Genomic DNA, 26820 nt, shown 5'->3' with positions numbered 1-26820 from the left:
TGGCTAAAAAAAAAAAAAAAGGCTACTAAGCTTGTCTGGAATTAAAATTAGAAAGTTTTCCTCTAAAACTTAAAGGCGAGCTATAAAACGTTCTTGCAAATTAGTCTTTAAAACCGGAGCAGATAGCCCAACTATTTAACCAGCTAATTTCAACATTCTTGTGCAACTCGTTAAATAGCATAACAAAGGAAAGGACATTTTACAGAATAGTGGGCACTTGAAACTACAAATAAATGCAGTAGTAGTTTTTAGTTGATTTGGGGAGTTCTTGATTGTAGTATTGTTGTTTATTAAACAATATATCTTTTGCCAAACACTATATTTTATAATTGAAGAGAAAAGATTGGAGTAACCCTTTAATTGCCCCTAAAAAGGGGGGATTCAGAATAGCAGTAAACAGATAATATTATTATATCTTATAATAATATATACTAATCCTGGAGAATCTCATCAGGAGTAGCAAAATAATTTCCTTTTCTGTTTCGAATAAAAACAATTGTGAAATTGTGCTGTATACCACAGCTTCTGGAATTAGGAACCCACTGATTATTGCAGTGCATCACTCAGACACTGGAAACAATGGAAGGGCAGGTTTTTAAACTACAAAAGGTAGTTTTTTCTTTGGGTGTGAGAGCAACTGTATTTATTCCTGGAAAATGAAAAAATATCACAATGGTGGTAATTGGAGAATGCATCAGAATGATTTAACGGGTGACTGTACTTTATGGTCAGATGTCAGCATACAGAGTTGCAATAAAATTTAAAACAACGGCTTGTGTGGATGAATTATTTATTCACCTTGCGCAATTTGTGGAAGATTTACTGGCTGTTTCATGGTTTTACATAACCTTTTTCTCAAGCCGACTTTCAATCAAGCTGGTGATAATGACGGCAACAACCATGACGATGATCGCTCCCCTTTGGCAAAAACAATCATTCAGTTCTTCTCCAAGCATCTTTCAAACAGTGTGACTGCAACATATACGTTACAGTCATGCAAAAAAACTGAACCCCCCCCACCCCATTAAATATTCTGTTCTGCTTTAGGAAATTTTTAACTGTCAATCATACATATCAGTTTTGTTTAAAGGTGTCTTAGGGGGGAAAAAAAAGGGATTTAATGTCACTTGCATACATACAATAAGGATTGTTTTACTCAAAAACCTCCAGAACTATTAAAAAAAAAAAAGAAGAAAAAAACAGCCTTGGACCTTGGGAGTTTGTTTTGTCCACATGACTGTATCTTGTTACACTACATTTAAAAATAACAGCACATATTAGAAAGTTGAGATTTTACGAAATCATCGCCGTAAGTTCAGGTCACGGCACCACTGTTCATCTATGTGACAGGAAGCCACAGTCATCAAAGCATGCTGTGTGGGCCGGGGAGTGGTCAGCTGTCACTGAGTGATGAGGTGGCATTAGTGGCCCCCCCCTTCACACATGGGAGGAAGCTGAGGAAATGAGTCAGGTGGACAGGAAAAAAAAAAAAAGGTGCCTGAACAAGTTGGACAATGCTCACTGGCATTTCAGCTGGAAGTGAGGTGGGCGTGGTTTGCTGATGCATCGGCTGTCATAGTGTTGACTCCAAAGCCAGATCTAATGGACACACGTTGGAGAGCTCAAGGGCAAAGGAAAAAAATAACAAAAACAGTGAACTTCCCGACAATCTGCTTAGTAGATTTACTGATTACATCAAACAGGGGGTGATCTGCTCTTCAAGAAGCTTATGAGTAGCCGGGAGATTATCCAAGGCTGAGAGGACAGACTGTGAGCGAGGGAAGGTAGAATGCTGATGATGCTGAATTACCGATGTTGGATTTAGCCTCCGCTAAATCCAAGATCAGAGTTTCAACGTAAATAAGACGGGATTTATGCAACAACACCTTGAAGTGGTGAAGCGAACTAAGCTCACGTTAAGGCTTCATCAATTTACATGTTTTTATTTGCGTGTTCTCTAATAAAGCGACGAGTATTTGTGGCAGTCATCTTTAAAGTGCCTTTCCAAAGTGTTTACATGCATTGAACCTTCTGACATTTTTGTTACATTTACTCCCACACACTTCAATTTATTCTTTGTGATGCACCATCACAAAGTGGTGTGAAACTCATAAATGGAAGACAATTGATACATGGTTGAAACATTTCTTTTTTTTTTTCAAACCCTTTTCAAAATGCATTAGTTCTCTACCAAATGAGTCTATACTACGCAGATTCCAACTGTATGTAATTTACCTTTTGTTAATGCAGCTTTTATAAAGAAAGCATCAGAGGTTTCGTAGAGCATCATGAACACAGCAGACGGTTCACTGATGATGTTGTTGGGTTATAAAACAATAACTCATTCATTACAAACATGGCCTGTACTAAAAAATTGTAAGGTTAAAGACATAAGCATTTGCATTTTCTCACAATGTACGGGATAAAATAATGAGACGGAAGAAGATTATGTGATTTGACAGGACGTTCTACTTTGTCGCCTATAAGCAAAACACTCTGTAAGAAGGACAACTAACAACGCACACTACTTTAAGTACTTAATCTAGTTGCTAGTAAGAGGGGAAATAAAAAAAAAAAGTTTAATATAATCTTGAGCTAAATTATGAAGAAGAATGAGAACAATTGTTGGTTTATTGATGTATAAATCTGCTGGAGACATACTCCTAAAACTTGCAGCTGTAACGGTAGTGAAAGGTGGTTTTTGCAAAGCGCGCTCTGGATGTGTTCATATCATCACAAACCGAGTCAAAACCCAACACAATAATGTGCCATTATTAGGACATAATAACTGTGTTGAATAACTTTAACACAGCAGTTGTGTTGAATAGTTAGCACACTAAAAGTGTTGAACTGAACACATTGTATAGACACATTATGGTGTAAAAACATATGTTCAACGTGGTAATTATATAGACTCTGGGGGGGGGTGGCTAAAAATAAAATTAAAAATGCATCGCTAAGAGTTTATTTTCACAGTTCCTGGCTCCAGGTTAGTGATAACTGCCTCCACGGACAATGTTGCCTTGGGGAAATATATAAATATATATATATATAACACAATACAACCATGCTGACAGTGTCCAATTAAAAATCATACAGTCCAGTCCAAAGGTGGTTTTTATTTGAGGTGTGACCGGTCCAGGACAGACTGTAATTACCCCACTTAAGGCTTAAGCGTTACTGTAAGTGATAATCACGTACAGAGCACATACGTGCTCTGTACGTGATTTCCTGGTTTCATTTGCCAGTGCAGAGTGGCGGCAGGTGCTTGGTATGCCTCGCCTAAACAATCGGCACCATAATTCCAACAGCAGGCCCTAAACTTTCTTTGTTATTATCAAAATGAATTAAAAACCAATTAGTCAGGCTGGAAATAGACGGCAAATATGACACATTACGTGACAACTTTCAGTGACAACTTTCAGTGACGCACAAGCCTGGGCGGCTTTGTGCAAATCTGAGAAGTGATTGCATGATTATATATCCTGGCCTAGCTTCCAAAATTGTGAGGGGTACCTGACAGAGCTGAGCTGTGACCCACTGCGAGAGAGACGGGATTTTATATTGTCCTTATTAGATACAAACAGTGGGGGGAACTGGAGCCTTATGTATAGCACCAGACAGCCAGCAGGTTTTTTTTTTCCCCTCCTTTATTCATTCACTCCATCTTTGTCCTTGTCTTTCTGTTTCCACTTTTCCTGTACTTCCCTATTGAGCACACTGAAGTGTTTCTGCCGAGCATATAAAGCAAAATCAGCTCTCTGAAAGGACATTTAATTATACCTCATCTCCTTTTTTTTTTTTTTTTTTTTAATAGACTATTTTGATAGACTGCTTGGACAAGAGTTAGCTAATTTGCCATGGAAACCGCAGTGAGAAGGTACAACTAATTAGCAGAATCAGAAGTTTCAAGTTAGAGATAGCCACAAGTTCTCAACATCTCAAAAAAAAAAAAAAAAAAAAAAAAAAAAAGAAGAAAAAAGCTACTTGAACAGTAGAACATGGCAACACAGGTCCGGATGCCCGATCTTGTGTGACAGGTTGGAGAGTCTGAGGGGCCACCGAGGGAATCTAAGGGCTTCATTACTGGTGAGGAAGATTGCAGGGGCTGTGTAGGAGGAAGACGCGGTTGTTCTGACCTCTTATCAACTTGACCTTTGGGAGGAGCTGTTCGAGAGAAAGTTACACTAAGAGAAGAATGGAACAATGGAGAGAGGAAGTTTTTTAATAAGCCACTAGGAGAATAGGCTGGCATCTCACCACTGAAACGCTGAAAGTCAAGGTGAACGGATGGGGTTAAGACAAGATGTCAGCTGCTGGAGTGGAGTCATGTTTATGAGTCATCACAAAGGGTCGGCTCTTCGAAGGCGATTGTACTTAATAGTGAAGGGCCCGGAGGAGAGTGTGCAGTTCCCCTAAGAAGCCAATATGCACTATATTAAGCCAGAAATACCATTGATTTTGACATTTTTAATAGTGTACTTTAAGTAATCATTGTTTTTCACTGACATTGTTATGTTACCGGAACCCTTACAGAATTGTGACATAAAAAATGATCTATTTATAATTTTGCTTACATGGCCAAATAGACACATATTCCCTCATGGATACTTGGTTAAATATTCTTCCCCAGGTTGTCCATTACTTTTTTTTTTTTTTTGTCAAGATCAAAAACCTCTATTATTCTGACTGGGTATTTTCCCATTCCTCTTAAGAAAAATGATAGACGTAACATAAATCGCTTGATTTCCAACAAGACAAGGTTACCGACAGTGCATCTGGAAAGTATTTACAGTGCCTCCCCCTTTTCCCACATTTTATGTTAGAGCCTTATGACAAATTGTATTTAATGAACCGGTTTCCTCAAAAATCTACACACAAATACCCTATTATGACAATTTATTGAAAATGGAAAGAAAACCCAGAATTCACATTTACGTAAGTATTCACAGCCTTTGCCAAGAAGCTCAAACGGGAGCTGGTTCCACTGATTATTCTTGAGATAGGATTGTCCTGAAGCAAAAATCTGGGGAAGGACACAGAAAAAAAAGAGGAAAAAAAAAATCTGCTGCTTTGAAGGTCCCAGTGAGCACAGTGGCCTTCATCACTTGTCAATGGAAGAAGTTTGGAACCTCTAGGAGTCTCCCTAGAGCTGGCTACACCTTCAGAAGAGGCACATTGCAGCCCGTCTAGAGTTTGCCAAAAGGAACAAACGAAGGACTTTCAGACCAGCAGAAACAACGATTCTCTGGTCTGATGACACAAAGATTGAACTCTTTGGTGTGAATCCCAGGCGTCAGGTTTGGAGGAAACCAGGCTCATCCCCAGGCCAATGCTATCCCTACGGTGGAGCAAGCTGGTCGCAGCATCACACAATGGGGATGTTTTGCAACAGCATTAACTGGCAGACTAGCCATTATAGAGAGGAAAATGAATTAAGCAATAATGTACAGAGAGATGCTGTATGAAAACCTGCTCCAGAATGCTCTTGACCTCAAACTGAGACAAAGGTTTATTTTTCAACACCACAACGACCCATGGCACAGAACCACTTTGCGAATTTCCTAGAATGGCTATAAGGCAGAGTCCAGGCTTGAATCTGACTGATCATCTGTGGAGAGATCTGAAAATGGCTGCACAGACGTGTCCCATCCAACCTGATGGAGCTCGACAAGAACCGCAAAGAAGAAGAGGTGAAACGGCTTAGAGGTAAGTTTGTGGCATCAGATTCAAAAAGACTTGAGTTTGTAATTGCTGCCAGACGTAGATCAATAAAGTAAAAGCATAGGCTTGGTATTGTTTTTCTATTGTTAATAAATTTGAAAAAAAACAACATTTTTTTAAATCTTTTTTTTAGATTTTAATGAACTTTGTAATGATGCCGTTACATTATAAAATGTTTAGAAAGTCAAGCACTGCAAATACTTTCCAGATGCACAATATGTTAAATCTCTGACCTTTAACCCCACTGAACCAATCTTGTGGACCGAGTTTAAACCAGCCAGTGTCCATGACCTATGCCAGTTCCAATATGATCTAATAAGAAGCATTTCTCTCTAATAAATTTCATGCAATATATGCTAATTTCTTACTACCGTCTTAACCTCCTTGATTGTTCACCGTGATTCTACTTCCTTACAGGAAAGTCAGATCTCAGATCAAACAATTATTCAGACAGCAGCTCAATTGAAAAATGATGCATTGCCTTGGCTTGTGACTCTGCCACCCACAGACACCGCCACTCTTGGCGGTAATTGTTATAACTTCTTTTTGTCCCTCCATTACAACTGATGGAGCGGATCAAATCGCAAATTAATGAAATCAATATTGAATCTACGGCATGTGTCCATCGATTTAGCACACTCCCCTCCGCCGCCATTATTAACGGCACATCTGAGTCTGCTTTCGCGACGCTTTATGAAGATATGGGTGGAGAGAGGAGGGCGGTAATTTATCCCTAAAAGAAAAAAAAAGAGCTCCCCAATCGGAATACAGATGTAAAAGTGAAAGTGGTCGAAGGGAAGAGGAGAAGAGACCGCAGAGTGAGAGAACAAAGAAGCAAAGCAAGGAAGGTGTGGAGGACCGAGGAGGGTACAGATGAAGGGCAGAATTTAAATGGAGTAGAGGGAGAAATTTAAGTAGAAAATAAAGTATTGGGATCGAGGCTTGTCAAGGAAAGGGGGGATTCTAAACAGTCTTCATCTGTAAAGGATTAGCTTTGTTTTCTTATTCTGGATAGGTGTTAGAAAATCCCTGGATGGGCTATGTAACTATGAGGATTTTGGAATGTCTTAGGATCCCCCGAAAGGAGCTGGAGGGCATCACTGGAGAGAGGCATGTGTGGTACCCCTTCACTACCCGTTACCCCTTTAACCCAATCGCAGATGGATATGTGGAAATGAAGATATTACAAGTGACAAATCGCTCTTAAAAATTGTTTTAATTCTAGAATAACCTGGAGTCTCATAAAATCTACGTATTATTATTCTTAAATGAAACTCACTGAAGTTTACGCAGTTGCCATTTTAGTTGCTTCATGATTTTAGCACTACTAAATAAATGGGACTTGGCACAGAGGCTTTCACATCTGCTTATCAAAGTTTCTATTACACGTCAATGACAATCACAACAATTGTGAAATCTACAAATTTATTGCTGTATTTTGTTGCACCTTTCAATTCATTCTAGACAAAAAAATATATATATCTGACTGCCTTATTTGGACAGTTAAACATGAGTTTCTTTGAATTTTGTCCTAAAAAAAAGTTGCTCTGCTAATGTTTTGTACTATATTTAAAAATCCCAGAAAGTCTTCTGATTTCTTTTTTTTTTCATTCCTTTTTTTTCATGGAAATGAAGCCTTTTTTTCATCCAACAATGATTTCTGGCCACCATCCATAGTTACACTACTGAAGTCCAAACTGGAGGCAAGAAAATTACAGCAATTATGTAGCTGGCCCTTTATTTCTTTACTTTCAGTTCTTTTTTTAACAAATGCATAAGTCTTTATTTTTCTGCTGAAAATAATTACGCAAGACTGAAGACCCGCACCTTATATCCTATAGGTAGAACAGAATGTTTTTTTTTTTTGCCCTAAAGGGCAAATATTATTATTATTGCTTCAACAGGGATGTGGAAAATAATTACCTTTAGCATTGGCTGTAAGCCTTTTTTTAAATGGAGCCATGAAGTCTAACTATGTGGCTAAATATGACTTTAAAAAGGTTAAAAAAAGTTTTAAAAATTTGCACAAGAGCATAGGCTGAATGCATTTTACCATGTGTGATCAGACAGAAGTAATTTAGGCTTCACGGTTAAGGTGGACCAGCCAACATCCCTTTGGAATGGAGCTCAATTACACTAAATATACCGGCTGAAAACTGGCTGAAAACCAAACCTCCATGTTGGACGTCTCTTTGTCTGGAGCCCTTTACACAACATCAATCTGGAAAATAACATAACATAGAGATATAATGCTATGTATAATTCTTGAGTGCTCCTATTTTGTCTTATATTCTATTTCTTTCAATAGTTGAAACTGGCAACTCTTTGGGGTTTTTTAAATTATTTTTAAACATTCAACAAATTTTCTCTGCTTTTTTATTCATTTTCAATGCAGTACTGTAAATGGCTAAACAGCTTTGTTTTTGTACATCTCTTAGCTCTAACCTTCGAGTTACTAATGCACATATATAAATACATGAGATTACCAGCTTTGTAACAACACAAGTCTTATACTGGTCTTAAATACTGTTTGTCTTTTGTCAACAGCTTTTTGTCCATCACTTTCATGAACAAAACAAACAGCCCAACAAGCGGAAAAAGTATAATCCTTTTCCAGTAATTTAACAATAAGCGAGTGCCATCAAACTGTGAAGTCAACACTGTAAGTGGATGGAACAAAAGTTCAAGTTAGCTCCAACAGGAACCACTGCAGGATATGAAGGACAGGATATTATGGAAAACCAAGTGCCGCTGTAGGCCACAGTTCAGACCAAGTGCGTCTCTGTACACCGAAGCTGTGTTGGAGTGTTTTACTCCTTAATAAAGAAAAAAACAAATGACTCTGTGCGGCTGGAATGACAAAATGTGCAAACAGGAAGGAGTCAGATATAAAAGAGGCGTTTGCAGGCTTTAGATCACTGGTGAAAAAAAGAGCTCTTGCATCACAAGATCAAAGCTGCTGTCTGTCAAACTTCTAAAGGGAGCCGTGTAAAGACCTAACATGTTAGGAAGATGGTTTTGATTTGAATCTGAATTACTACAATTCTCCTCAATCCCGTGGCTGCAGCAGACCGTACATCTGAAAGCCCGCTGCCAGATTTATTCAAACATTTTTCCCCCCCATATCAGCCCCGACAGCACATCAGAATCTTGGCAGGCGACATGACCGGCTTTGATGATACGCTGAGAAGTCGTCCTAAAACAATACCTGGGGTTATATGGCAATGTCCATTCCATTTCCTCTGACCTCATGTAGATTTCCTCTTCATGTGTTCATCCTGTGACCCCGTTCTTACCCTTCCCACCCACACCTAAACATTTCCACTAAAGTTTATTGCAGCTTGAAAAAGTTCTTCATCTGGTGCAAAAATTAAACCATTAGATTGAATCCATTTGGAAATGCCTCAGAGAACCAAACATTTGCCTGGCTTCTAGAAAACAAGCAAACTTTATTTTTTTTCTTTATCGTGTGCGCAGACTGGATATGTGTGCAGCACAACTTCTAACAAATTCTTCAAATGCTTAAATAAAGTGTTACAAGTAGGGAATATTTCTTTTTCGAAATCTCCCACGCCGTGATTCGGTTAGACAAATAAAATATTCGGTTTGTAATTTTTTTTTTTTTTAATTTAACACAGATAAAGACAACACTGACAGCATTCGCTCCTGGGTTAAGTCAAATATCTTAAAGACATCCCATGTTGTTGACATTTCTCTGCTCTGATACACTGTATTTTGTCTTTATCTACTCCAGTACACAATCACAAAAAAATCATCACCACATCCCCAGCATAGGTTTACCACTGCAATGTGCATTTAGGAGATCTATGAACCTTTAGAGCAGCACTGACAGAGTTACGATGAAGTTGCCGAGGAATCGTTGCTAAGAAGGCATTAGTGTGACTGAGAGCTTTAGAAGTGTACGCAAGAGTGGAAAATACATACTGTAGGGCACACATTCGTATTGGACTTCCAGGTACTTGTAGGTTCCCGGGCATGGGTCAGGAAACACGTCTGGTCCGGCTACCACGGCACACTGGGTCCTGTTGTTACATCTGCAGAAACCATAGAATCAATTATCAAAAGGTACAAGCAGCAATCAGTACATGACGGTCAAACACTGAAAGTCACATATGGACTTTCTCAGAGAGAGACTCTCAACTGTGGTGTGTTTGAAGACGAAGGCTTGACTGACCGGCTAGCAAAAGTGCTAAATATCTCAGATGTTGAGTCTTCAGTGGACATTAGAATTCCTCCTCCACTGAACTTAGAGGTATAAGCAAAACATCAACATCCCTGCTGCCATTTTCCTGCATATGACCAGGCCCTGGAGCACCAGGTGGATTATTTTGTATCTCCAACTCCTCCTGAAAGTAACACTAAGCTTTGCTTTTTGCCTGATGTGATGCAATCTCTCGTACTGTGCAATCAAGCTGGAGAGCTTGGCGGTGCTTATAGCTAAGATCTGAAATGGGGTCTCTGTTATGTGAACATCATAGGCTAAGAAAAAGGAAAACCTTGGTCCCTCAAAACGTAATGTTAAGCTGGGCAAATAGCCCTTGCGTCATATTTAACAAGTCTTTTGCATAACACCACTTTTTAAATATGGTAAAATGACATCTGGTTCTCAATGTGTTACAAAATTACTTTAAACTACTGTTTATTTTAACAGTATGGTAAAATATTAGATTCCCTTTCTCTGTGGCCCGCAAAAAAAAACAAAAAAAAACAGTGTGACTTGCACACATCAAGGGTGGAAGAAAGGATCCCTTAATACCCAGTAACAACTGTAGATCAAACTTCAAATTTTTGAATTTCAGGGAATTATGTAGAGAAACACAACTTTGAAGGATTTACATAACTTCGCCAAGGAGACTGATTTTAATCAGACGTCGATCAAACTAAAATAGCAGAGCAGTGCCGTAACCGTTTTCCGAAATCCACAAAGTTAAGAAGTCCCCCTCTTTTTAAGGTTCATTTGGCTCTGGCAGAGACAAATTCATCTTGCTGTGGAGGAATAGAGTTGAAAGTCATGGGTGTACCAACCAGACCATGCACAGGTTGGAGCGTTATTATCACATGATGGATGGTTGTTGTGGTAGGGGGTGGTTGCGGGGAAGAAGGGGGTAGACACAATCAACTGACTGCACAATCATCTCCAGCATGAAATGCTGGTCTTCATTAAAGAACACAATTATGGTGCCTGTGGTGTTCTCCTGTGCCATTTTGTTTTTGGCACTCATCAATCAAAGCGCCACTTCATATGCACGGAGAGCCTCTCGCCTCGCATAACAGAGGCAGCACTTATCTCACAACATTAAGCTTTAAACGTTTCGACAGGTATAGATCTGCTGGGCTTCTGCATACATCTGGAAAACAGAAGCACACCTCAATAATTGATATAATTAATGAGTTTATTCTACAAATAAAGACTCAAGAATTATATGGATTTTATGTTTAAGCATTCACTTATGTTACTTTCAATATTTATGGATTGTAGTTGATACAAAAATCTAAACTTTGCATCTTTTTGAATCTACTTCTGCAAAGAAAGCATGCGAAATATTACGCTATAATTTACGGTAAAATACCGGCAGATGTGGACGCTGTATAAATACGGTAAAATCCGTACTTACAGCAATTCCCTGTAAAAAATAAAACATACTGCAAAATTCTGGCATAACTTAAGACATTGCACAACAAAGTTAAGCCAATGAGGGTCAGTGCCTGGCTTTTCAGAGGACTGCTTCCAAGAATGGTTTTAAAACGTAAGTGGAGAGGAATAGAACAAGCCGCCAAAGCAGCAGGAAGTAGCAGATGGCTACATCTGACTTTGGACTTGACAAAACAAAACAGCGCACCAATACCAGCAGAGAACATGGCTTCCCAAATCACTGAATGTCTCACCATTGACAGCAGAAACTTACCTCTGGACCACAACCATCCTGGTGGAGAGTGCCAACGACAGCTTGACAATTGTCAAATTAGCAGTAACATAGCTACAACATAACATTTCTGTATTAATTAATTTCGTATTGTCTTCCCACTTGAAAAAAAAAAAACAGTAAAACACTTTAAGTATATCTTGGTGTGTAATTAACACAACAATGTTTATTTTTTTTTTAAATTGAATAACTCAACAAGCTTAACTTTTGAACGCTTTTCTCGCTAGTTATCGGGAAGCTTTTGCACAACAGCATGCCGAGTCTGATCCTGTCTCTGCTCCGATCTACGAGAGGTTTACTGCTGCCGACTGCAGCAAATTCAGGGCAGACGTCCGTCAAACCCGTGCTCGTTTACGCACTACCATTACCCTCCAATATACAAACAGTATTTAGACGGTTCACAGTCTAAGTCCTGTGAAGGTCAAGGAAGGGTCTGACACCATGATTCATATGCCACAATTAAATGATTCTCTACACCTTAATTAACATTGATTGGCTGCTGACTAATCAATCGAAGCGGTGAGGGACAGGCGGAAAAGGGACCCATCTCATTTCAGGCCTGAGCCGGTAATGAGATATGGTCCACCGACTTCCTCCCATGTGAGCTTTATGGGTTCGTGAACCCGACCAGCCATCCGTCTTTCTCGCTCGGTCACAGCGGTGAGCTGTTGGTAAGCTACAGTTCCGACCTACCAAGAGCTAACGCAAAGGCAGTAAATGACAATCAAATAAATAAGGGGTCAAGCCGATGAAACCGAGAAACAATTACCAAGGCAGGCTCGTGGCCTCCCCGTTCTCTGCCTGGCTGAAATTTATCCACCCGTCTGTTTGGAGGTGGCTGGCTTGTAATAAGCAGGTAAATGCAAGCTAAATTTGGGCGTCTTCACTGCGGATTGAAGCGATGCAACCGGCAAAAGTTTTAAATGGAGACGCAAACCGTCCGACGAAGCAAACTGAGACACACACACACACACAATACGCCAATTTTTTTTTTTTTTTTTGTCTGGCATCATTAAGTGCCCGTTGACTCGTTTAGCTGCACATTCACATTTAAGGGGCCCAACACGAACACAGCTTTGCTAATCCATACCCTTTGAGGTAAAGGCTATGAACAAATCTGGACTTTTAATCACGCGCCTTTTCAATTTAACGTCCTCCTGGGGGATTAAACGTCGGACTGTTTATTTAACATGGATTGCAAACTTAATCTGAGCCTATCTTGCCCCACTTAAAAAGGAAAAAACAATCCGTGTTCATTTTTACCGCTGCATGCACAAAACCAAACAGCCGCAGATGCTGTCTGATTAAATATTGTCTGAGCAAATTTCTAAAGGGGCAAAAAAAAAAAAAAAAGGCTGGAGAAAGAATGATGGGGTTTCCGTTTATTTTTCAGTGTCAAATTCATGAATTTCTGTCACATATTTGCACAGTGGTCAGGATTTTAATGTGGAACCTGCAGAAACTGTAGGATGAAAAGGAATCGGTAAAAAGCAGGACGGATCCCTCCTTTTATGTTTCCACCAAGGATTTTAACTGGCAAGTGAATTTCCCAACCAAAATACAGCTTTTTTTTTTGTCCAAAAATACTATTGTTTAATTATTTACAGCTGGATGCATAGATGGAGCCAATGAAACATAAATAGTATAAGCATTTTTTAAGTGCCTTTCCAGATACTGAAAACAGTTCAACTCCATTCTTTTGAAACGGCGCGGAGACCCCAAACATATTACGCATGAACCAATGGGGAATTCAAAGGGAGAATCCCGTTAGATCGAAGGCCACAGAACTGTCACCGAATCAAAACGTGGAGTTTAAGGATTGCAGCAGACACTTGGCTATTACAGATCCCTTTGAACTAACAAAGAGAAGGTGAAGTGGTTTAAGTCTGGTTATATGCTGAAATATGTATTAAAATGCAGGTGGTCTGAAACTGATGTAATACATCACAAGTAAAGAATGAAACACAGGTGGCATTAACTTGATGTAGCTGTTCTTTCTGTCCTTTATCACATAAAAACGGCACCATAGGATTAACGCTTTCAAAAAGGCCCCTGGATATAATCACTGACCACAAAGGGTTTGGGAAAAAAGAAGGTGATATATCGGTTACTTTTCTCCTGATTTTCTTTTCCGACTGCCTCCACCCCCCCCCCCCGCCTTTCCATGTTCCTTACATCTGCTGTTTTATAATTGGCAGATTAGAAGTCAGGGTGCCAGCTGATGAGAGAAGATAAAGCACAAAGCACCAGAGCCTAATGTAAGCACAAACTGCAGTTGCTGTAATCACAGCACTGATCCCCACTCTGGCTGACTTCGAAGCTCACTCCTCCGGGTCGCACTGAACCCAGACAAGGTGCAAATAATACCAAATATGAATCGGAGACTGAATGAAAGACTGTAACATCTCTAGCACAGAAAAAAACAAAACAAAACAAAAACAAAAAAAAAAAAAACGGATTTATATCAAGAGCAGAATTTTTTTTTTTTTTTTTCCAAATCTGAAGGCTAACCATTTATTGCTGAATCAGATTCCATGATGCCAAAATGCTTTGAGCAGTTTTCCACATAAGAAATGTAGCCTGAAGAGAGCCAAGAAAGCACAGAGAGCTGGAATTCTGCGTCTGAACTGTAAATGTACTGGATAAATCCCTTTGGGACTCCTTTTGAAACATTAGCACCGGTCCACATCCTGTGAATCTCCTCCAGACTCTCGAATGGATGTTTCCTCACAGTATTTCCCATGCTACAGTTGTTTCTATGTCGTTTCTACCAAAGTTTTTCTTCCACTTAACTTTTTGTTATTATGTTTCACTGCTGGAGCAATATTAAAGACTGATGTCTTTTTTTCCACAATTTTTGAAGGTATGCTATAGTATGCAACAGGTATGCTATAGCCATGTATAAACATGGCTATAGCATACCTGTTGAAATTTCTGTTTTTACTGGTTTTATGTGATATGTAACATATTTTTATTCTATTTTCACGTGACTATTTATTGTTATTGTCTGTCAACTTTCTGTCGTTGCTTGTATTCTTCTATTCTAAACGGCAAAATATTACTGTCGCAAGTCAAAAAGTAAACTTTTTTTTTTTTTTTTTTTACTTTATAAGTTGCACCTGTTAATAATAATGCAGTCTTACCGACGAGAACAGCCTGTTACAGTAAGAGCCAACTCATTTCACTCAGGCAGAATTTTCACACCTGGCATTAGCTCCCATGTCAAGAAAATAAACGATGTGCTGAAATAACACTCTGTGTGCCAAGAAACAGCTAATGTTTGAACTGTGCGTTTCATGTGTTCGGACCGGTGTTTGATTTCTTTTCCTGCTGTGGACACACACTTGAGAGTTTGTGTTTGTAAGAAATGTGGGGAGGGGGGAGAGGGGGAGGAAAAAGTGACAAAAGGGGTCAATATTCCTGACCCAATACGCTACAGTGACGGTCTTCAACACTCAGTAGAATTCACTAATTGTCTTTAACGGCTGCAATAAACAGCGTTTATCCTTTCTTATGGGTTAGGTGATATTTTTGGTTGTTGTTCTGATAAGCGCTCAGGGAAAAGGGAAGAAGGATATCCATCACATCATCTAACTCACACCATTTCATATTGGTGTAGGGTCTCGACACGTTTCATACCATCTATAATTCTATTCTTTTATGAACAGTTTTAGAAGTGCTTATTTTCCTTCCTGAGACCAGAATCACCTCAAAACCATGCGGAAGTCGCTGACCAGCACTCTCCCCCCACAGTCGGGGCCAACTCATCACCAGGTTGGGGTCGGTGGACAGCGCCGGCCCTCTCTTCACCCGGGTGCCCAAAGGCTTGCAGCCGCAGATCAGATGAGACAACAACAAAGTCGATCACCGAACTGTAGCCCAAGATGTCCTGGTGCCAGGAGCACATATGGACACCCTCATGCTTTGGATGGCTATTTCAATTCCTCCCCGCAGTTTATTAAGAGTTGGGGAAAAAAAAAAAAAAATAGTACAATAGTAAACAAGAAGAGTAATCATGGTGACTTAATTTGCATTACTTCGTACACGTACTGAAACAAATAATGCAAATGGATATTGTACGACAGGATATGGCCTGTTGAGAAAATGAACATGTAGATGTACTCGTTTGTTATCCATAAAGTCAGACGATGCTTAAGGGTATAGTTCATTTAATTTATGGCATGCTTTGATAGTGAAGCTCTTTAATTATTTACTGTAATCAGTTGAATTAGCCTCTTTCCAGATGAAATGGATGGAATCTTAGAAACAATAATTTCAATCAGAAGCAATTTTGTGACAATTATCAAAATCAACCTATACAGAAAGAAATATTAGGATATTTTGCCAATATCGCATTAAAAAAACTGTTGAAAGTTGTCGCTTCAACAGATTGTCCAAGTCATTTTCGCAACACAGGAAAACAAACCGAAACAAACATTTTACAAAACTTCTGCGTAATTGCGCATTTGGCTAAGGATTAGTGAAACCTAAAAACGATCGCATGCGCCCCACCGAACCGTAGACTCATCGCTGAATCCCACTCACAGACACTCCCTTTATTTTAGATGTGAACACTTTGTTTCCCCAACATCAAGAGATCCGCTTAGCGCAGATTAAGAGGCAGAGGAGAAAGATCAGGAATGAATGTCTACAACATAGACACAATAGTCGAGCGTGGGCGCAGAGGATTTAAAGTACGCCGCTGAAGGAACTCGCTGTTCTCAAACGCTTAAGCTCGCATGCTGCTGTACAAATGTGTGAACACGTCCTCACAGAAACGCAAGTATGAACCGCTGATTGGATCAATTTGTTGAGCAACACATGACAAGAATAAGAGAGGTATTATCAGTATAGCACAAAACTGAAGAGAACCATCGAGCTCTGTCAGATGTGCGTCGCTATAGGCGATAAAACATCAACCATGTTTAGTTTTTATTGGATTAGCAGACTGGAACTAAGCGGAAATAAATAAAGTGCTGGCGACAGTGTTGTGCACGAGGAGATCTGGGCATTTTTCTGTACGTCGGTATGTATGAGCAACCTTTACAGAGCCCTGCTAAGTGAAGAAGAGAAAGCTTCATTGGGAATGGTCAAACAAAGGTCAATATTAATCACTCCTTGTAAACTCCTTTACACTGCTTACAAAAAAAGGCTATTTCAAGCTTTTTTTTTTCCTACCCGACAAACGTAATCCCTCACAGCCATCCACAGCGATTAGTAGGTTTCATAAGATATGACATCACTCAGTTTGCTCCCTCTCTAATATTGCATTTGGAAGATAAGATGGAGTTCAAGCGAAAAGAAAAATGGAAGCGCTGAAGCAGCGTGGCTAGTTTGACCAACCAGGCAGCAGACTACTCCAATATTTTCAGGCCCCTATGTTGATACTGAGACTTTACAGACTCATCCATGAAGCTCTGCTTGGCAACAATCCAGAAGCCTAAAGCACAAACACAAGCAAAGCTTGATGAACACATGCTAACCATGTGCTAAGGTAAGTGGCCACTTTACAGAGAGCTTTAATTAAAATTAAATCTTGTAAAAAACTGTGGAACCGAGGTGCTTATGGATCAATAATCCAGTTTATTTAACTTCTTGACATTCTCAGTGTTTGTGGACTGTTTTTGATACCACATTTTTTTTTTTGTTATTTATTTCTTTAAACTTTGACGGACATTGTGTTCTTGCAACAAAGTGTTTCGCAAGGAACTCTTATCTGAAAACGTGACGTATTTTGGAACAGGGCTGTGTTTTTCTCTTAAGAAACAAGTATTGAGAAGTAGCAGAAGTGGAGCATGAAATAAAAATGGGAAGAGTCAGAAAAAAAAACAAACTGCAAACGTTGAACAAATGTATAGTACATGTTCTTGAAAAGAATAGGGAAACGTCTGCAAAGACCTTAAAATATCTACTATATATATATATAGTTTTTTGATCTTCCTGTTAAGTTTGCCAAAGTTTAAAAAGAAATGATCTCAAACTTATTCAAACATTTTAAGACACAAAAAAAACTATTTGCCTTATAAAATGATGAAATATATTGAAATTGTGAACACAGAAACTACTTAGACATTTAAAAAAATACATTTTCTCAATCATGCAAACTTATTGGTGGTTGTTTTTTTTTTGTTTTTTCCTTCGGTGTAAAGCAAATTATATTACACAATATTGTCCTACAAGTCATGGTAAACCTAGAACCGTAGCCTCAACATTTCAGGAGGTGTGTGGGTTCATCTTTGTAGATAATGGAAGACAAGAAATCCAATACAAAGAAGGAAAGGTATGTGCTCTAAAAATTCAGAGACAAGGTGAGTTTATTTTCTAGCTGCCTCTACCAGCTGGCTCTAATGGGTAGAAAATAAGCTGGTAGAGCAGCAGCAATTACACTCCAAGTCAAAGGGTGGCGCCAAACGCAACAAGGGATTTTTCAATAGCCACAAAGTCATAAAATATAAAGCCCTGAGAGCAGTCACCTCATTCGTTCTTTTCAGCCCTTCTCTTCTCTTCATAATGTAGAACACAGAGATAAAACCATCACATTATCACCCCTCTTTAATGGTTTAATAAGAATATATGATGGAATCCGGTGAGTTAGCTAATCCCAAATAACTATGAAAACGTTATTGTTTACATTACGGTGGAGAACTGAAGCAAATGGCCATTACGAATTCCTGTTCTGGACAAGCAACCCGTTAGGTCCAATGTTGAATATTTAAGCTTAACAGTATATTTCATTTTTGCATGTCGCATAGTTTTCCCACCTATATTTTACTGTGTTCATGGTATGACTGTGTCAGTGAAGAATGGACGTATAATAGAAATAAGTGGTCATAATTGAACTGTTTGATTTTAGAAGTTAATGAAACCTGACATCCTTTATTTAAGTGATCTTCTACAGTTATTTAAATAAAATGCAAACTACCAAAATTAACAATGTAATCTTACTAAAAAATAAAAAAAAAGACATGCAGTATCAAGCACAAGACATTCAGGTGTATACCGGTCAGATATGTCCACTCTCCCTCTTAGGAATTAATCCATCTGTTTATGTGCCACAACGGGTATTGGGTGATGTAATTCTTCTCTCCCCTTGAGAGGTCAGCCTGTGATTCTGCACATGGTGTGGACATCCACCTAGCTGTGCACAGCAAAATTCAATTAAAGTATAAATTTTGCACCTGCTGGAGAGCACTGTGGGAGTCAGATGCATCCAAATTCAACATCAGGGAGAGAAACAAAAGAACAGATCCAAACATGAATACATTATATCTGCTTTTATGCAGCAGTTACAGTTTATATAGCTGCTGGTACTGTTTGAATTACACAATAAAAGCTTGCGCGTGAATTATAATTAATTTGGATGAGTGTGCGGACTTCCTTTTATTGCGGTTTAATTGTAATTTTTTCAGACGCTGGTAATATATAGGTACAGTATAGACCGGAGCAGTCGTTGCGAAAACAATAGAGCCTGGGTGTAATGAATCCTCCCTGTCACAAATGCTCGGCCACTTTCCTATGTGCTCTCACATGTGCAGCTTTCTTCTGCTTTCAAGGCCGGGCCGCAGCACGCAAGCAGACATCAGTGTCTGTCTCTAAAGGGCAAACAGAAACTCTGCACAAAAAAAAATCCCCAGCCAGTTCCTCAGATGCCTGCAGATAAAGATCTTGGAAATTGAACGGCTACAAAGAGTCCAAATAACAATGTTTGGTTTCGACTTGATAGTGATCCTCAGCCTCAACAACAGTTTCAACTTTTCCTGAAAAAAAAGAAAAAAAAAAAAAAGACTTAGCTACTTCTATTAGAAGAACCTATAACTTATACATATAATGCTCTTTTTATCCCTTTGGTTTTATTCCAATGAGTTAATTGGTAGAACGCTACGATGAATACGGCTGCTGCAATTAAACAACAGTCTTTTACGTAGCTTTTAATGTTGACACGCATACAGACGCATATGATTTATATGTTTCAACAGCTATGACAGTAACTAATTAAAAACACGCATCAGCATGCCTGTTAGATGCGACTGTGGTTCATTTAAAACAAGGCAGCAGGGATTTCTGCCACAGTGGACTGACAAGTGAACATACAGCCAGTGACAGTTCATCTGATGCCATGCTCAGTTACGTGTGATCATGTCCCAGGGGGAGTCGTTTCCTTCAGTCTAGAACATTAACAGGACACCATCTCAGTGGATTTACATTTGGTAAAAGAAAAAAAAAAAAAGTAAAACTAGGGATCCTTAAAATGCGGTATACAAACCACTTAGGCTACTTGGGTTATCTTTGGTAGGTAAAGCTAAAGCAGCAAAAAATTTAAGTTGTTCACAATTGTTTTAATTTATTTTATTAACTTGAAGCTTGGACATTAGGGATTCTCTGTGTATTTCTTTGCAATGCTATGCTACAACTCCAAATCTTGATATTTTTAACAGATATTTTATGTGGTAGACCAAAACAAAGCATCAACTAATTGCATGGAAAAATGATGCATTGTTTTCAATGTGTGAAGCAAAGGGGTCAACAGAACAACTATTAAATGTGGATTACCCAGATCTGCCTTTTGTGGGATAACGCTAAGATGAAAGTCATGGCTAACAGAAATCATAAGGAACCAAATGGCTGTTATCACAAAGAATGACAGGTTAGGCGAGATTCATTCTCAACCCATCATCTACATGATATGACAAGGTGGTGGCAGCATCATGGTTTTGGCATGAATTTTTCCTGCAAGTAGGGTCAGGGAAGCTGGTCAACACAGATGGGAAAACAAGTGGCACTAAGACTTGACATTGGACTGTCGGTACAACTACCAGCAAGGCAACAATCTTCACTTGTAGCCAGAGTTGATGTGTCAGAATGGTCAAGTCAAAGTCTTTTTCACCTTTAGTGTTCAAAAAGGTGGCACTTCGAATCAGAATGTTAAGTCAAAATATGAAACACTAAGCAAAGCTAAGGTATTATGGTAAAAGTTTTCCTAAAATAGCAAATTAAGGTTAAATCTGTTGCTCTGACAAACATAAAAATAGACGGGGTTGTACAAATTGTACTCATATTTCAAAAATACCTCATTATAAGTAAATGATAATAGCTTTAACTGAAGCTGTAGGTCTGATTTGCATATCTCCAGCTTTCAGAAACAAGCCACTAATCCTTGGCTAGGCGCTGTCACGTATGTAAATCTCAACGCCCACGGCTTCTCCTCCGGTGCCTCCAAAGACGCACCACAAGGGGCGGATTGGAAACTTGCGCTAACCTCACATATCAATTTGTTTTGCGGCTGAAGCCTATTCGCTCTGGCCGGCCTTTCCGATGATTTACGATTGCACAAGATGAATTTTTCTATTCTTGCCAAGAGATGATGCTGCTCCATATCTTCGTGGTGACACTTGATTTATCTTCCAGCGAGTAGCCCCAAGGGGCTTTCAGCCTGTGGAGCCATTTTTGGCAAACCTTTCTTCTTCTTTCTTGCGGAGATGTGCTAAAAAGGATTTTTAACAAATGTGAAGCTAAGGTCATTTGCAACCATTGTTGCATTGATACTGACGTGTCACAGACTGAAGGAAATTAGAATTAGAATCTGTAGAGACGATCAACAGTAAAATGGAGTCTTTCACCATTTTATTGCTGGTTATCCTCGCAGCTCACTAGGCTTCTCATGTTTTTCTGCACCGTTTTTTTTCCCCCTGCTATATTTAAGTGCATATATTAACTCCTCGGAAAGGTAGAATCTTTCAAGTCACAGACAGAGTTAAGTTTATTTAAAGATTTTAGGAGGGATTAGATTTTTGACAACCAATGAGACTAGGTTGAGTTACAAACGCTAACATTTTTTTTTTCCCCAAAGGGGACGACAGGTGGGACAGGCTTTATCCAAAAAAATGAAAGCACAGAACTAATCTGAAATATTCTGAATCATCCCTGCAGCGATTTTAAGTGCATCTCAAAAGGATCGCTGCAAGAGAGAGATTCCTCATCCAGATTGTCGGCCGTGCCGCTGCTGCGCCGGCCTTCAGAGGGACGTACGGGGAATAAAAACAAAAAGGGCAGAAAGGCCACGACTTAGAATTTTCAAGACATCAAGTCATGCCTGTTATGCACAGAAAAAAGACATCTGTTGATGCTTTGAGTTCAAAGAGTGCTTTGGGGAGCTTATGTGACTACAAAAAGATTCTAATCCTTCCCTATAACTTTTATTCGGCTGCTTTGTAAAGGAAAAAGAAGGGATGGAATCTTAAGGTTTGTCCGCACAAAGCACAGAAACCCTCCATCGACATCCAAAAAGGAACCAGCACTCCATTCAGTGTATTCTAAAATCTCCACACAAATCAATAAGTACGCTGCATCACTGTACCCCCACCGCCGCTGCCATTGCTCTCCTCGCACACCGCACAGAGGCCTGCCTTTAAGCACAGATTTTTTTATTTCCAGTCGCTGTCACCATGGTAACTTCCAATGTCCGACTTGGTCCAGTCTTTGCTTCCAGCACTTTCCTTCTTCAAAGGCCTTCTTTTTTTTTTTTCCAAGCCTAAAACCGGATTGCTTCACAAACGATCCCCAACAGCGCTCAGCTTCCAGAAGGTTGTTTAGCTGCTAATTTGCCTTGTATGACAAGAGAGCAAGCTATGTTCTTCTGATAAACAATTCTATCTATTTACACCACATGATTTAATGTGAAAAGACCGAAACGTGTTCGGAACCTTCTTCATTTATGCGCACTTTGGCTTTTTCAACCCCCTTTTTTTTTCCTTTCTCTGCACTACCTTCATATGGTGTGTTTCAATGAAGAAGAGTGTCTTGGCACAGGCACCGAAGCAACAATCAAATATTCCTGTGTTGACCGATCGATGAGCACCCCCGCCCCCTTCTGCCCTTCCTCATTCACATCTCAATAATGAAAGACGAGCAGGGGTTATGAGTAACCTCGGTGTTTGATGCAGAAGGGGTCAGGCGTCAACAGCTCGGCCGGGGTCCAAGGGTGCATTGGCATGCACGGCAAACACATAGGGTCTTAAGGATTTCGCCTTAGGGATGCATGGTTGGGATTAAAAGCTCAAGTCTTGACTGCGATGTGGCGTCTCCTCGGTGTCGATACGCCCAAGGTACCGTCAGTCACAGCACACAGCTTCAGCCCGGGACGTAATTCGCTGACCCGCAAGAGCACCGGGGTGCTAATTCACTACAAGATAGAGCAATTATACTGATAGCCAGCAGCAGGATTGGAAGTTCAACAGAATGCACTTTATAATTTATTTTACAGTTGAAATTTTTTTTAAATAAAATTCTCAAAAATTTAGGCAAAAACGACTACAACTGTTTTTAAGTCTAGATGTACTAATGGGAGCAAGCATATGACGCAAGTTTCATTGCAAATCTTTTTGAAAATGTAAAAATGAATTGAAGTCAAACATAGAATCAGTCATAAAAAAATATATAAAATAACAGGCCTACAGATGTAAATGAGTCAGAGCGAAAAAGGACAACGTGCACACCGAAATCCATTCATCCATTCATAGTCTATACTCACCTATCTTTGCAGAGTATTAGAAAAACTGGTTTGTGTGGCAAAAGGCGGGTTACACTCTTTACAGGTCACCAAAATAAACTGCTAAATGCATGCAACGAACAAAAAAATAATGGCTCGCACAAATAGAGATTAGCTCAGAGGTGTCTAACAGCAGCCCTCAAGGATCAGCATCCTGCATGTTTTAGTTCTCTCAGCTGTGTAATTAAATTCACAAGCCTTGTACTCAAAGCCAACAAAAACCAACAAATACTGATGGGCGCAAGTTCTCATATTTAGCATCTACATCAAGTGCAGTTCCAAGAACAAAAACAACCATCATCATCTTTGGATTTTCTAATCAATTAATTAGTTCTTTGTTTGAGCACAAGAGTCCCATTCTCAGTACTCTTTCCTTCTTGGACACCCAGCGTTGGACGCTCGGCGTTACCCACGGCTTCACTTTTACAGAGCAAAAGAGATTCAAGCGAGGAGAACAAAGAGGGAACGCAGAGTACTAAGGCTGATCTAATTCTGGGCCTTTCCTCTAGGTGACAAAGTGCTCCTTTTATTTCAACCCACCCACCACCAGCGTCCTCCCGAATTTGTCAGGAGAAGCTGAGACATTTAGCTATCCTTTAACCTCTCCTCCATACCAACTGGTCTCCCAAGACACAAACAGAGGAGGAGCAGAGGAGTCCTTTGCTTGTAAAAGCAAAGTCTGGAAAGTTTCATAGTGTCGGCTTGTTTCTGCTCTGCTTATTTTCCATCTCCGGTATGAGCATGATGTCTGCTCATTCCTACCCAAATAAATCTTTTCTGGGGGTAGGTATCAAGACCAGATGGCTGCCTCAAGGATGAAGATTGCTTTAGCTGATTTCAAATATCACCAATAGGACAAAATGTAGTTGTGTTATTGTTTCTACCACCGGCTCCTTTGATGAATAAAGTAAGCTAGAGCAGCTATTTCAACCAGGTCCTTTGAAAGCCTGTTGGCTTTTATTTTGTTTGATTCTTCTCTTTTTTTTCCATGTACTTGTGCACTTCGTCTGTATTCCCTTTCTTTGCTGTATTACAATATTTTATGCATGTACAGTATCAAAACCCAGTTTCGCAGTTGGAATCAATATTTTATTTTGCATTAAATGTACCAAAAGCAGGCAAAGGAGCTTTTTTTAAAAGATCTTACTTATTTTTGTTAAACATGCATAAGGAATTAAGATTCATAAGTAAAGAATACAAAGGAATAAGTTTCAAAAACGGTTAATGAAGTTTAGCTATACAGACACTGCGGTGAAACAGCATTTATTTGTATCCAACCAACATAATGCAGAGACCACAATCCGAGTCTTGCAATAAAACTGAGAAATATATCTTGCTTCTCCTGAGTTCTACTTTGTAAAATAATTCAAAAGAAATACTATTTAAAGAAGTTCACACTACAGGAATACATCAGTAAAACATAAGTTTAATTTTATCGTGGTTTGCATACATAAAAGAAACTTCTGTGAGTGGGGTACCGAACTTGCTCAAGCCCAGGATCCTGCCATCCTCCTAAATCGGGCCCTTTGGTTCCACAAAACACTTTTCTGAGCTGCAGCGCAAAGAACTCCAGAAAGACATATTCAAATTATAAAAACAAACACCAACAGATCTAGTGCGCAGAATTGTAAGCAGGTGTATCAGGTCACTGCAGATGCAAAGTAAATCCCATAAACTTTCAAGGTGACATGGAAATCCTGATTGTGCGGCGGCAGTATCAGCAGGGAGAGAGGCTGTGGTGGTAATTCATGGGAAGCATCTTTTATCTTCTGCTGCGTCCCTCATTGTCATTGTGCAACAATAACCCCCCTACTCCTTATACAGATGCTGCGCATCCGATATACCTTTCAGCTTCCATGACACAGAATACACTCAGTGGAGGAATAAAATATGCCTGCATTAAAACTGTATGAAGTATGAGCCATTACTGGTCTCGGGTTGATAATATCTCTCCGTCCGTCGAATTCACTTGAATTTACGGAGCTGCGAAAACGTATTTGCTCCCTCGGATTTCTCCTGGTCTAGCTTATTTTACTCACACTTAAATAATTCAAAGATAACTAGAGTAATTATGAAAAAAATCATTTCTATTTAAAGAAAAAGACAAAAAAAAAAAAGCTGTCAAAATTTGGCATTACGTCGAAGAATAATTGCCACCCATGTGCAAAATTGTGAAATCACCTAAATGTAACCCGTCTGGTAACACTAGACAAAAAGATCTTAAAAGCATTTTGTGCTCAAAATGTTCACGGTTCAGCAATTGGAAAGAGATTTGGGTAGCGCTGTTGAGAGAAAACCATTCCATCCTGAAAAGAAGACAAAAATCACAAAGACTTTTGAGAACGTACTCTGAAATCTGATGATTGAAGAGCCTCCAGTGTGGCTCAATTACAACCAAGAGCAAGAAGAGTGGGCCAAAAGTCTCACTGCCAGTTGTCTTAATGGAGGTCACACAGAGCCTGTTTGGCATAGTTAGCTTTTATCTCCTAAAAAAATAATAATTATTATTTAAAAACTGCATTTCTGTACTTACCTATATGCTCTTTGTCTGCTCTCACGAACAGAAAAGCCTATGATCAATCCACTTAAAAAGAACAGATATTATTTTACAGTATCTTTACCATCAACTTCTTCCAAAGCCTTCAACTTCTGTTGGGATCCTCCATCCATAGTAAACGATAGAAAAGCCCATCTGCTCCGTCATAACACACATCTCTGAGCAAGCGGACAGGAAGGCGCAGGCCTTTGTGGAACTGAAGTGTGATGCCTGTGGCAGCTACATGCACTTTTCCTAAAATTACACTCTGGTAAGAAGCCGCCACGGTCCAGCGGCCGAGGAGGCCATTGATGGAATTAATGCTCATGAATAACAATGCAGCGCCAGAACAAGTGAGAGCTCTCCCACTGTGTAATATTGACATGCTCCCTGGTCAGAAAATAGCCCGGCATAATTAGCTTTCACAGGCGAGTCTGGGGCCAGCAGGAGAGGCCACTCTAGATGCAGACAAACCTCCTCAGCAGGAGCAGTGCGAAAGGCCCGAAAATGAGTGAGGGGGGGGCCGACTGAAGAGGAGAGGCAATCCTCTCGGTCTGCTGCACAATCCCCATCTACCTGGACGGCAAACAATATTGATATATTTATAAAACAAAAAACGCAACGAGGCGTGAAAGAGTGTGTGGTCATAGCAGTTAATCAAATGAAGATGGCATGATAAGACGTTAAGACTTTTGAACGGCCACAGAATGGCCGACATGCTTGGATGTATTCAGGCCATTTGTGATATCTTTAAAAAAGGTCAAAAATTACTATTTCTTTTCTCCTTTCAACCAGCTTAAATAAGCTGCTTAACTGAAGCTGAAATTATTTAGCAGAGTGGTGGAGCACTGCCCCTCTAGAACCCGTTGCTGCACATTTCAGCCACAGTAAACAAAAGCAAGACAAAGATGTTTTAAAACTATAATTTGAAAGCTACAAATGTCTTGGTTGTTAAAAAGCAGACTGCAGGCGGGCTAGACATCCTGACTAATTAACCAGAAAGCATCAACTTGTTAAATGTGTTTTATGGCATAGCAAACAATCCCTAAAGGTTATAACAATCTGTGTGT

At 39.5% G+C, this 26820-nt stretch overlaps 1 protein-coding gene across 22 annotated transcripts in view; it reads right to left on the bottom strand.

The window, feature by feature from the left end:
* Nucleotides 1-26820, bottom strand: part of LOC103146369 (adhesion G protein-coupled receptor L3) — a 277143-nt gene that overhangs the window by 116678 nt on the left and 133645 nt on the right. For all 22 annotated transcript variants that reach the window (XM_016677493.1, XM_016677494.1, XM_016677497.1 and 19 more), the window contains one exon: nt 9670-9779. In XM_016677493.1, the coding sequence (XP_016532979.1) occupies nt 9670-9779 (110 nt within the window). The remainder of the gene's footprint in view (nt 1-9669; nt 9780-26820) is intronic.

Source organism: Poecilia formosa, unplaced genomic scaffold, assembly GCF_000485575.1.
Source record: "Poecilia formosa unplaced genomic scaffold, Poecilia_formosa-5.1.2 Scaffold157, whole genome shotgun sequence".
In the NCBI taxonomy this organism is placed as follows: Eukaryota; Metazoa; Chordata; class Actinopteri; order Cyprinodontiformes; family Poeciliidae; genus Poecilia; species Poecilia formosa.
Note: the sequence above shows the minus strand (reverse complement) of the source record. Positions and strands in the feature narration are given on the sequence as shown.